Source organism: Oppia nitens, unplaced genomic scaffold (genome assembly GCF_028296485.1).
Source record: "Oppia nitens isolate AA-2021 unplaced genomic scaffold, nextdenovo-longstitch-racon4-pilon3 scaffold17_pilon_pilon_pilon, whole genome shotgun sequence".
Classification (NCBI taxonomy): domain Eukaryota; kingdom Metazoa; phylum Arthropoda; class Arachnida; order Sarcoptiformes; family Oppiidae; genus Oppia; species Oppia nitens.
Window position 1 is genome coordinate 6,885 of NW_026533196.1, and position 14,035 is coordinate 20,919.

Genomic DNA, 14,035 nt, shown 5'->3' on the forward strand with positions numbered 1-14,035 from the left:
ATTGAAACACAAGAAGTTAAACCAATAGATGAATCTGAAACTACTGTCGAMATAATTAGTAAGAAAAAGATTATTAAACCCAAGAAAAAGTCTATTGCTACTGAAGAAGTGATTCCAACACAAGAGACAACAGTTGAAGACACGATAACTATCACTGAATTAGTTCCACAAGAATCTCCAGATACCACTGTCTTGATTGAAACACAAGAAGTTAAACCAATAGATGAATCTGAAACTACTGTCGACATAATTAGTAAGAAAAAGATTATTAAACCCAAGAAAAAATCTATTGCTACTGAAGAAGTGATTCCAAACAAGAGAATCAACAGTTGAAGACACGATAACTGTCACTGAATTAGTTCCACAAGAATCTCCAGATACCACTGTCTTGATTGAAACACAAGAAGTTAAACCAATAGATGAATCTGAAACTACTGTCGACATAATTAGTAAGAAAAAGATTATTAAACCCAAGAAAAAATCTATTGCTACTGAAGAAGTGATTCCAAACAAGAAACAACAGTTGAAGACACGATAACTATCACTGAATTAGTTCCACAAGAATCTCCAGATACCACTGTCTTGATTGAAACACAAGAAGTTAAACCAATAGATGAATCTGAAACTACTGTCGACATAATTAGTAAGAAAAAGATTATTAAACCCAAGAAAAAATCTATTGCTACTGAAGAAGTGATTCCAAACAAGAGAACAACAGTTGAAGACACGATAACTGTCACTGAATTAGTTCCACAAGAATCTCCAGATACCACWGTCTTGATTGAAACACAAGAAGTTAAACCAATAGATGAATCTGAAACTACTGTCGACATAATTAGTAAGAAAAAGATTATTAAACCCAAGAAAAAKTCTATTGCTACTGAAGAAGTGATTCCAACGGAAGAGATATCAACAGTTGAAGACACGATAACTATCACTGAATTAGTTCCACGAGAATCTCCAGATACCACTGCCTTGATTGAAACACAAGAAGTTAAACCAATAGATGAATCTGAAACTACTGTCGACATAATTAGTAAGAAAAAGATTATTAAACCCAAGAAAAAATCTATTGCTACTGAAGAAGTGATTCCAAACAAGAGACACAACAGTTGAAGACACGATATCTGTCACTGAATTAGTTCCACAAGAATCTCCAGATACCACTGTCTTGATTGAAACACAAGAAGTTAAACCAATAGATGAATCTGAAACTACTGTCGACATAATTAGTAAGAAAAAGATTATTAAACCCAAGAAAAAATCTATTGCTACTGAAGAAGTGATTCCAAAGGAAAGAAACAACAGTTGAAGACACGATAACTATCACTGAATTAGTTCCACAAGAATCTCCAGATACCACTGTCTTGATTGAAACACAAGAAGTTAAACCAATAGATGAATCTGAAACTACTGTCGACATAATTAGTAAGAAAAAGATTATTAAACCCAAGAAAAAATCTATTGCTACTGAAGAAGTGATTCCAAAGGAAGAGATATCAACAGTTGAAGACACGATATCTGTCACTGAATTAGTTCCACAAGAATCTCCAGATACTTCAGTCTTGATTGAAACACAAGAAGTTAAACCAATAGATGAATCAGAAACTACTGTCGACATAATTAGTAAGAAAAAGATTATTAAACCTAAGAAAAAGTCTATTGCTACTGAAGAAGTGATTCCAACACAAGAAACACCAGTTGAAGACACGATAACTATCACTGAATTAGTTCCACAAGAATCTCCAGATACCACTGTCTTGATTGAAACACAAGAAGTTAAACCAATAGATGAATCTGAAACTACTGTCGACATAATTAGTAAGAAAAAGATTATTAAACCCAAGAAAAAATCTATTGCTACTGAAGAAGTGATTCCAAAGGAAGAGATATCAACAGTTGAAGACACGATATCTGTCACTGAATTAGTTCCACAAGAATCTCCAGATACCACTGTCTTGATTGAAACACAAGAAGTTAAACCAATAGATGAATCTGAAACTACTGTCGACATAATTAGTAAGAAAAAGATTATTAAACCAAGAAAAAATCTATTGCTACTGAAGAAGTGATTCCAACAAAGAGAACAACAGTTGAAGACACGATAACTATCACTGAATTAGTTCCACAAGAATCTCCAGATACCATTGTCTTGATTGAAACACAAGAAGTTAAACCAATAGATGAATCTGAAACTACTGTCGACATAATTAGTAAGAAAAAGATTATTAAAACCAAGAAAAAATCTATTGCTACTGAAGAAGTGATTCCACAACAAGAGACAACAACAGTTGAAGACACGATAGCTGTCACTGAATTAGTTCCACAAGAATCTCCAGATACCATTGTCTTGATTGAAACACAAGAAGTTAAACCAATAGATGAATCTGAAACTACTGTCGACATAATTAGTAAGAAAAAGATTATAAAACCGAAAAAAAATCTATTGCTACTGAAGAAGTGATTCCAACAACAAGAGACAACAACAGTTGAAGACACGATAGCTGTCACTGAATTAGTTCCACAAGAATCTCCAGATACCATGAATTGATTGAAAAACAAGAAGTTAAACCAATAGATGAATCAGAATTTACTGTTGATAATTAGTAAGAAAAAGATTATTAAAACCGAAAGAAAAAATCTATTGCAACTGAAGAAGTAATTCYACAAMAARAGACAACAACAGTTGAAGAKACTATAGCTGTCACTGAATTAGTTCCACAAGAATCTCCAGATACCATTGTCTTGATTGAAAAACAAGAAGTTAAACCAATAGATGAATCTGAAACTACTGTCGACATAATTAGTAAGAAAAAGATTATTAAACCGAAAAAAAATCTATTGCAACTGAAGAAGTRATTCCACAACAAGAGACAACAGTTGAGGATACGATAGCTATCACTGAATTAGTTCCAAARGAAACTGCAGATACCATTGAATTGATTGAAAAAYYAGAAGTTAAACCAATAGATGAATCTGAAACTACAGTCGACGTAATTAGTAAGAAAAAGATTATAAAACCGAAACGTAAATCTATTGCAACAGAAGAAGTAATTCCACAACAAGAGACAACAACAGTTGAAGACACTATAGCTGTCACTGAATTAGTTCCAAAAGAAACTCMAGATACCATTGAATTGATTGAAAAACCAGATGATAAACCAATAGATGAATCTGAAACTACAGTCGACGTAATTAGTAAGAAAAAGATAATAAAACCGAAACGAAAATCAATTGCAACTGAAGAAGTGATTCCACAACAAGAGACAACAGTTGAGGATAAGATAGCTATCACTGAATTAGTTCCAAAGGAAACTGCAGATACCATTGAATTGATTGAAAAACCAGATGTTAAACCAATAGATGAAACAGAATTTACTGTTGATATCAGTAAGAAAAAGATAATAAAACCGAAACGAAAATCWATTGCAACTGAAGAAGTAATTCCACAACAAGAGACAACAACAGTTGAAGACACTATAGCTGTCACTGAATTAGTTCCAAAAGAAACTACAGATACCATTGAATTGATTGAAAAACCAGAAGACAAAACAATAGATGAATCTGAAACTACWGTCGACGTAATTAGTAAGAAAAAGATTATAAAACCGAAACGTAAATCTATTGCAACAGAAGAAGTAATTCCACAACAAGAGACAACAACAGTTGAAGACACTATAGCTGTCACTGAATTAGTTCCAAAGAAACTGCAGATACCATTGAATTGATTAAAAAACCTGAAGACAAACCAATAGATGAAACAGAATTTACTGTTGATATCAGTAAGAAAAAGATWATAAAACCGAAACGTAAATCTATTGCAACAGAAGAAGTAATTCCACAACAAGAGACAACAACAGTTGAGGACACTATAGCTGTCACTGAATTAGTTCCAAAAGAAACTCCAGATACCATTGAATTGATTAAAAAACCAGAWGTTAAACCAATAGATGAAACAGAATTTACTGTTGATAATCAGTAAGAAAAAGATAATAAAACCGAAACGAAAATCAATTGCAACTGAAGAAATAATTCCACAACAAGAGACAACAACTGTTGAAGACACTATAGCTGTCACTGAATTAGTTCCAAAGGAAACTGCAGATACCATTGAATTGATTAAAAAACCAGATGTTAAACCAATAGATGAAACAGAATTTACTGTTGATATCAGTAAGAAAAAGATAATAAAACCAAAACGTAAATCTATTGCAACAGAAGAAGTAATTCCACAACAAGAGACAACAACAGTTGAGGACACTATAGCTGTCACTGAATTAGTTCCAAAAGAAACTACAGGTACCATTGAATTGATTGAAAAACCAGATGTTAAACCAATAGATGAAACAGAATTTACTGTTGATATCAGTAAGAAAAAGATAATAAAACCAAAACGTAAATCTATTGCAACAGAAGAAGTAATTCCACAACAAGAGACAACAACAGTTGAGGACACTATAGCTGTCACTGAATTAGTTCCAAAAGAAACTSCAGATACCATTGAATTRATTAAAAAACCTGAAGACAAAACAATAGATGAAACAGAATTTACTGTTGATATCAGTAAGAAAAAGATTATAAAACCGAAACGAAAATCTATTGCAACTGAAGAAATAATTCCACAACAAGAGACAACAACTGTTGAAGACACTATAGCTGTCACTGAATTAGTTCCAAAAGAAACTGCAGATACCATTGAATTGATTGAAAAACCAGAAGAAAAACCAATAGATGAAACAGAATTTACTGTTGATATCAGTAAGAAAAAGATTATAAAACCGAAACGAAAATCTATTGCAACTGAAGAAGTAATTCCACAACAAGAGACAACAACAGTTGAAGACACTATAGCTGTCACTGAATTAGTTCCAAAAGAAACTCCAGATACCATTGAATTGATTAAAAAACCAATAGATGAACAGAAAACAATAGTAAGAAACAAGAAAAAATCTATTGCAACTAGTGATTCCACAACAAGATTAGTTCCACAAGAATCTCCAGATACCACTGTCTTGATTGAAACACCATTGAATTAATTAAAAAAAACAATAGATGAAAGTTAAACCAATAGATGACAGAATGAAACAAGAAAAAATCTACTGTTGATATCAGTAAGAAAAAGATTATAAAACCGAAACGAAAATCWATTGCAACTGAAGAAGTAATTCCACAACAAGAGACAACAACAGTTGAAGACACTATAGCTGTCACTGAATTAGTTCCAAAAGAAACTCCAGATACCATTGAATTGATTAAAAAACCTGAAGACAAACCAATAGATGAAACAGAATTTACTGTTGATATCAGTAAGAAAAAGATAATAAAACCGAAACGTAAATCTATTGCAACTGAAGAAGTAATTCCACAACAAGAGACAACAACAGTTGAAGACACTATAGCTGTCACTGAATTAGTTCCAAAAGAAACTCCAGATACCATTGAATTGATTAAAAAACCTGAAGACAAACCAATAGATGAAACAGAATTTACTGTTGATATCAGTAAGAAAAAGATTATAAAACCGAAACGAAAATCTATTGCAACTGAAGAAATAATTCCACAACAAGAGACAACAAGTTGTCTTGATTGAAACACAAGAACAGTTGARGACACTATAGCTGTCACTGAATTAGTTACAAAAGAAACTACAGATACCATTGAATTGATTAAAAAACCTGAAGACAAACCAATAGATGAAACAGAATTTACTGTTGATATCAGTAAGAAAAAGATTATAAAACCGAAACGTAAATCTATTGCAACTGAAGAAGTAATTCCACAACAAGAGACAACAACAGTTGAAGACACTATAGCTGTCACTGAATTAGTTCCAAAAGAAACTMCAGATACCATTRAATTGATTAAAAAACCTGAAGACAAACCAATAGATGAAACAGAATTTACTGTTGATATCAGTAAGAAAAAGATTATAAAACCGAAACGAAAATCTATTGCAACTGAAGAAGTAATTCCACAACAAGAGACAACAACAGTTGAAGACACTATAGCTGTCACTGAATTAGTTCCAAAAGAAACTCCAGATACCATTGAATTGATTAAAAAACCTGAAGACAAACCAATAGATGAAACAGAATTTACTGTTGATATCAGTAAGAAAAAGATTATAAAACCGAAACGAAAATCTATTGCAACTGAAGAAGTAATTCCACAACAAGAGACAACAACAGTTGAAGACACTATAGCTGTCACTGAATTAGTTCCAAAAGAAACTCCAGATACCATTGAATTGATTAAAAAACCTGAAGACAAACCAATAGATGAAACAGAATTTACTGTTGATATCAGTAAGAAAAAGATTATAAAACCGAAACGAAAATCTATTGCAACTGAAGAAGTAATTCCACAACAAGAGACAACAACAGTTGAAGACACTATAGCTGTCACTGAATTAGTTCCAAAAGAAACTCCAGATACCATTGAATTGATTAAAAAACCTGAAGACAAACCAATAGATGAAACAGAATTTACTGTTGATATCAGTAAGAAAAAGATTATAAAACCGAAACGAAAATCTATTGCAACTGAAGAAGTAATTCCACAACAAGAGACACAGTTGAAGACACTATAGCTGTCACTGAATTAGTTCCAAAAGAAACTCCAGATACCATTGAATTGATTAAAAAACCTGAAGAMAAACCAATAGATGAAACAGAATTTACTGTTGATATCAGTAAGAAAAAGATTATAAAACCGAAACGAAAATCTATTGCAACTGAAGAAGTAATTCCACAACAAGAGACAACAGTTGAGGATACGATARCTATCACTGAATTAGTTCCAAAAGAAACTGCAGATACCATTGAATTGATTAAAAAACCTGAAGACAAACCAATAGATGAAACAGAATTTAGTGTTGATATAAATAAGAAAAAGATTATAAAACCGAAACGAAAATCAATTGCAACTGAAGAAGTGATTCCACAACAAGAGACAACAGTTGAGGATACGATAGCTATCACTGAATTAGTTCCAAAAGAAACTRCAGATACCATTGAATTGATTAAAAAACCTGAAGACAAAACAATAGATGAAACAGAATTTACTGTTGATATCAGTAAGAAAAAGATTATAAAACCGAAACGAAAATCTATTGCAACTGAAGAAGTAATTCCACAACAAGAGACAACAACAGTTGAAGACACTATAGCTGTCACTGAATTAGTTCCAAAAGAAACTCCAGATACCATTGAATTGATTAAAAAACCTGAAGACAAACCAATAGATGAAACAGAATTTACTGTTGATATCAGTAAGAAAAAGATTATAAAACCGAAACGAAAATCTATTGCAACTGAAGAAGTAATTCCACAACAAGAGACAACAACAGTTGAAGACACTATAGCTGTCACTGAATTAGTTCCAAAAGAAACTCCAGATACCATTGAATTGATTAAAAAACCTGAAGACAAACCAATAGATGAAACAGAATTTACTGTTGATATCAGTAAGAAAAAGATTATAAAACCGAAACGAAAATCTATTGCAACTGAAGAAGTAATTCCACAACAAGAGACAACAACAGTTGAAGACACTATAGCTGTCACTGAATTAGTTCCAAAAGAAACTCCAGATACCATCGAATTGATTAAAAAACCTGAAGACAAACCAATAGATGAAACAGAATTTACTGTTGATATCAGTAAGAAAAAGATTATAAAACCGAAACGAAAATCAATTGCAACTGAAGAAGTRATTCCACAACAAGAGACAACAACAGTTGAGGACACTATAGCTGTCACTGAATTAGTTCCAAAAGAAACTCCAGATACCATTGAATTAATTAAAAAACCTGAAGACAAAACAATAGATGAAACAGAATTTACTGTTGATATCAGTAAGAAAAAGATTATAAAACCGAAACGAAAATCTATTGCAACTGAAGAAATAATTCCACAACAAGAGACAACAACTGTTGAAGATCACTGAATTAGTTCCAAAAGAAACTACAGATACCACTGAATTGATAAAAAAGTTGAAGACCAATAGATGAAACAGAATTTACTGTTGATATCAGTAAGAAAAAGATTATAAAACCGAAACGAAAATCTATTGCAACTGAAGAAATAATTCCACAACAAGAGACAACAACAGTTGAAGACACTATAGCTGTCACTGAATTAGTTCCAAAAGAAACTCCAGATACCATTGAATTGATTAAAAAACCTGAAGACAAACCAATAGATGAAACAGAATTTACTGTTGATATCAGTAAGAAAAAGATTATAAAACCGAAACGAAAATCAATTGCAACTGAAGAAGTGATTCCACAACAAGAGACAACAGTTGAGGATACGATAGCTATCACTGAATTAGTTCCAAAGGAAACTACAGATACCATCGAATTGATTAAAAAACCTGAAGACAAACCAATAGATGAAACAGAATTTACTGTTGATATCAGTAAGAAAAAGATTATAAAACCGAAACGAAAATCTATTGCAACTGAAGAAGTAATTCCACAACAAGAGACAACAACAGTTGAAGACACTATAGCTGTCACTGAATTAGTTCCAAAAGAAACTCCAGATACTATTGAATTGATTAAAAAACCTGAAGACAAAACAATAGATGAAACAGAATTTAGTGTTGATATAAATAAGAAAAAGATTATTAAACCGAAACTAACATCTATTGCAACTGAAGAAAAGGATTTATTACAAACAATTCGTTTACCAAAACCAACTCAAGAAGAAATTGTTTATTTTTCTTTAGAAGATAAAAAAATAGATATAAATGATATTTCTACTGATATTACTATAAAGAAAAAATTTAAACCTAAAGTTAATATTGAACAGGAATTTGATGACATTTCTATTGATAAACAGAAAAATATTGATTATAAAGATAAAGATATTTTAAGTGAAGTTAAAGACATTGATATTCAACTAACAGAAGATATTCATTCAGATGACAAAAACATTATCTCTGAAGATAATATTATTTACAAAATAAAATCAAAACAAAAAGATTATAATGAAAGTGAATTTAACTTAAGAAAACACTTAGTAGAGGATCAAAAATCTGAAGAATTTTCGATTGATTTATGTCTTCAACAAAAACAATTAGAATCTGAAGATTCGATGACAGAAATTACAATTAAAAAGAAATTAAAAATAAAATCTCCGATCGATTCTCAAAGTTGTGATAATTCGAAAACTTTAGACACAATTGAAACTAAAGACGATTCAAGTATTTATATTCCTTCTGATAATATCAAACAAAAAATATCTTTTATTTCTGTTGAAGAAGAAGAAGACTCTTTACATACATTTCGGTTACCGAAACCAAATCAAGAAGAAAGCGCTAGTTTTACGTTGGATGAGAAAAAGACAGACATTAATGATATTTCGACTGACATTACTATAAAGAAAAAATTAAAACCAAGAGTTATAATCAAAGAAGAAATCTTTGACATTTCTGATGATAATAAACCAAAGATTGAGAGAAAAGATGAAGAAAATTTAGGTTTTGTTACGTTTCCTTCTGAAGATAGTGATAATGAAAGTCAAATAATGAATTTAAGACAAAGAGTTGATATCGTAGAAGAAAGTGCTGACATTTGTTTAGATAAAAATTCAGATATCGATTATAAAGACGAGTCAAATGTTGTTTCGATAACCTTTCCCACAGATGATAGTGATATCGAAACGCAAACATTTAAATTGAGAAAAGATCGCAAAGTAATCAACGAAGAAGAAGATCAGGTCTTTAATATTGCTCTTAAAAGAGGTCCAAAAATTGAAGAAACGAGTGAACTATTTGAGAGTGAATTTAGTATTAAAAGAATTACTGAATCAAAAGTTAAAGACTTTTATTCAGAGACTGAAAAGAGTTTTCAATTGTTTTTAAATCAAAAGAAAAAAACAGAAAAAATAAAATTTGAAGAAGAATTGGATGAAAGCGAAACTGAATTGACTCTCAAACGAGAGCGAGATATTAAAGAACTAAGTGTTACGACTATCAGAAAAGACATTCAGGTTTTGATTATATTTATAAAATTTTTATTAAAATGAATATTATATTAATACAGTATTTATTAATTAATTAAAGGTTCAAGAATTGATTGCAACGATGACAATGGTCTCACAAACACCAGAATTGTTGTCTGTATCAGAAGGAGATCGACTGTATGTCGTTGAAAGGCATACAAGCGACTGGTGGTTCGTTAGAAAGAGATTAACCAACGAAAGTGGTTATATTCAGTCCCGTAATGTAGTCGACACCGACACCTATACTAATATACTTAAGGACAAAGTCGTCCAAAAGATAGAAAAATTGCCGATTTATCAAAGTATTGATTTATCACAAAACTTATAACTAATTTAATAATATTTAATAAATTTATGTATTTATTAATTTAGTCGAAGAACCGGATGACACATTTGCACCGCGATTTGTCAAACGTTTTCAAAGTATTAGCGCATCAATTGGCGAAAGAGTAGTCTTCGAGTGTCAGGTTGAGGGCAATCCCAGGCCAACAATCACATGGTTTAAACACTCGGCTATTTTGAAAGAAAACAATGAAATAAAGATGTTTTACGAGGAGAACAATATAGCAAAACTCGTTATCATAGAAGTATTCGCTGAAGACGCGGCTAAATATACAGTTGTAGCCAAAAACAGTGTCGGATATGTTTCACATACGGTTGATCTTAATGTCGATGGTATTTAACATTTAAATTTTATTTGTTATTGATTTCATTGACATTTACTAAATTGTTGTTTTATATTTTCAGTCGAAGACATCTTAGACATAGAATCGGTGGCCACAAGTCGTAAGAGTATGTCTCGCGAGTCATCTCTGGCCAACATAATAGAAGGCATACCTCCTGTGTTTGCAGAACCGCCAACAAGTGTTGAAATCAAAAGAGGACATCCTTTCACTTTGGAAGTCTGTGTCAGCACACAAACAAAGCCAAAGATTAAATGGTTTAGAAATGGAAAAGAAATCAAAGAAACAAAACGAATCAAAATGACATCAATTGAAGATATTTATCACTTTAAATATCAGTTACACTTTGAAAAATCTGTTGATGACGAAGGAGTGTATGAGATATTTGCTGAAAATAATGACGGAAACGCTTCAACTAATATCGTCGTCTATTTCGAAGATAACAAACAAAAGCCTCAATTTATACAAAAATTTGATGATCTTATTGTTGAAGAAGAGTCTGATGTGACTCTTGCTGTCAAATATACAGCAAATCCAAGACCTGACATATATTGGTTTAGAAATGATAAAACAATTAAAAGTCAAACAATTAGTTTTAAACAAAAAGATTACACAAATGAAAGTCGTATTACATTAGAAAAAGTGATCAAAGATAAGCATTCGGGTGTTTATAAATGTGTGGCCATTAATGCCGTCGGAAAATGTGAACATTTGGCTCAACTTCGAGTTATAACCAAAGGGTTGAGATTTATTGAAAGATTACAAGAATTAGAAGTTCAAGAAAATAGTCAAACATTATTAGTGGTGAAAATCTCGAGTGAAGAGGAAGACGTCAAATGGGCTAAAGATGGCCAACAAATCGATTCAAATGATCTAAACTATGAATTTATTAAAGAAGGCTTTTATCGTAAATTACTCGTAAAAAATACACGAATTGATAGCGAAGGAGAATATACGTGTGTTTTGGGTACTGATAATGAATGTTCAGCCGATCTCATTGTCATTGAATTACCGCCAAAGATATTAACTAAATTAGAGGATAAAATATGTGTTTTGGGACAAACTGTTAGTTTTAATATTGAAGTTTCAAAAGGAGATGCTATTGTCGAGTGGTTTAAAGATAATTACGAAATCAAATTTAATGACAGAATTAAATTGACAATTAATGGCAAACAACAAGAACTGATGATTATTAATATCACTGAAGACGATGAAGGAGTTTATAGCTGTAAATTAGGTCAACAAAAATATAGCGCTAAACTTAAAGTAGAGTTAAAATCAGTTGAATTCATACAACAAGATGAAGAGTCAGTTAGTATGGATGATAATATTGTTGAACCGTCACCACCAATGGGTCCATTGATGACATCTGACAATACAGACAATTCGTTTACATTGAATTGGAATCCACCAAAAAGTGACGGAAATTCAACAATAATTGAATACATCATCGAAAGGAAGGAAAGCACTAAAAAAATTTGGCAAAAAGTATTCAATTTTCTATCATTTTTTAAACAATTTAAATAAATTGTTAATTTTTATTTAAAGTGTGGATCAGTTGATGGAAATACGTTGTCATTGAATGTGACGAATCTTAAGAAGGAGATGGCCTATCATTTTCGCATTACTTGCAGAAACAAAGTCGGCATAAGTTTGCCATTGGCTACGGAAGAGACTATCACACCTCGAAGCAGGTTTGGCGCGCCATCAATGCCCGGCCGACCACTTCAAGTCATAGAAATGACTAACACATCGCTAACATTGTCGTGGACTAAGCCGTTATCGACGGGTGGCGTTGAACTCACTTCTTATATACTCGAAAGACGACTTATTTCTGAAAGCAATTGGATTAGAGTCGACACAATTGATCCACAGATAACTAACTGTACCATTAAAAACCTGTCAGCAAAACATCAATACTTTTTCAGAGTTATTGCTGAAAATCCTTTAGGACTCAGTCCTCCACTTGAAACAGAAACTGCCCTCAAGTTATCCCTTACAGCAGGTTTGCACACTCTTTACTATAATTAATACAAAAAACTCTTTGTTTATCATATGATTTATATAAATAATTTATAAATAAAACAAACAGATAACCCAGGAATACCTACGGGACCTCTTGAGACACGTATAGTAGGTCCGAGTGCTATAGTTGTCGAATGGGGCAAACCTGACACCGATGGCGGCGCACCTATACTTAGCTATGTTGTGGTAGCCAGAGATGTAAGAAGAACAATGTGGATGGAGGTATAACCATATTATCATAAAAAATAATAATAATAATAATAATAATAATAATAATAATAATAATAATAATAATAATAATAATAATAATAATAATAAATAACTTTAAATTAATAAAACATTTAGCAATAAACTAAAAATTTCTAATATCACTAAAAGGTGGGTCACGTCGAGGCAGACACACATCGACTTCAGATTAAAGACTTACAGGAAGGACATCAATATTTAGTGAGAATTATGGCCCGAAATGAAGTCGGACTCAGCGAACCCTTAGAAATGTTTGAACCGTTAAAACTTGTCAGACCTCCAGGTTTGCCATCAGTTTCAATACATTTTGCATTCACTTAATTCACAAAAACAACTTTCACTTAACGCTAATTGCTTTCAATTAAAATAAAAGTAAACTAGAAATTAATTCAAATGATAAATACATATTATTATTAAATAACTATTACAGTAAAATCTGATTGAAAATTGTAGAATCAATTATTGACTTGATTAATTTTTATTGAGTTAACAATGTTGCAATTCATTTTTTTTAATTACTACTATTTTTAGTAATTATGATTTTGTTTTATTAATTTTAAAACTATCTAAAAATAAGTAATTAATTCTAGTTATTAGTTTTTTAAATAATAGTTGGTTTTAGTATTTTCTCATATGATATAAGTTTAGTATTACCGGTAACTTTGCAATAGTTACATATACTGTAGTATTACTGACGCAATGCACAAAAAATTAATTAATTTTTATATCAATAATAACTAATTAATTAAATAATTATTTTCATACTTTATATATCGACAAACTATGTATTAATAATTAAGACAAACCTTTATATTATTTCAGGAACCACTGAATGGGAACAAGAGGTGGAAGTGGAAAGGGCTGACACACCGTCACTGAGTTTCACTACAACCGAGACCTCGTCGTGGATGAGAGAGGCCGGCGTTGAGGCCAACATCACATCATATACTAGACATAGACTTCTTCACCGAAGAGAATACTTCTTCAAGTTATGGGTCAATGCGGACAAACTCTTCAAGTGATCTATTGTTTCACATGTGATATCATATATAGTTTTATTCGTATATTAAT

The 14,035-nt window shown here is 31.4% G+C and overlaps 2 protein-coding genes across 3 annotated transcripts; both read left to right on the forward strand.

Moving 5' to 3' along the window:
- The first annotated feature begins 419 nt into the window (after positions 1-419).
- On the forward strand, positions 420-3,728 carry LOC128965467 (titin-like). The gene is made up of 7 exons (XM_054312173.1): positions 420-436; positions 498-1,111; positions 1,161-1,307; positions 1,357-2,019; positions 2,067-2,411; positions 2,657-2,806; positions 2,854-3,728. The coding sequence occupies exons 1-7, from the start codon at positions 420-422 to the stop codon at positions 3,726-3,728; spliced, it is 2,811 nt and encodes a 936-aa protein (XP_054168148.1).
- Positions 3,729-9,080: 5,352 nt separating this feature from the next.
- On the forward strand, positions 9,081-13,998 carry LOC128965646 (titin-like). 2 transcript variants are annotated; one of them, XM_054312384.1, is made up of 9 exons: positions 9,081-9,210; positions 9,268-9,998; positions 10,072-10,312; positions 10,383-10,685; positions 10,758-12,181; positions 12,242-12,698; positions 12,786-12,940; positions 13,097-13,247; positions 13,787-13,998. In XM_054312384.1, exons 1-9 carry the CDS (start codon positions 9,102-9,104, stop codon positions 13,984-13,986), a joined length of 3,771 nt encoding a protein of 1,256 aa, XP_054168359.1. In that variant the 5' UTR covers positions 9,081-9,101; the 3' UTR covers positions 13,987-13,998. The 2 variants fall into 2 exon arrangements, with proteins under 2 accessions (XP_054168359.1, XP_054168358.1); XM_054312383.1 differs by having other exon boundaries at positions 9,081-9,998.
- The last annotated feature ends 37 nt before the right edge of the window (positions 13,999-14,035 follow it).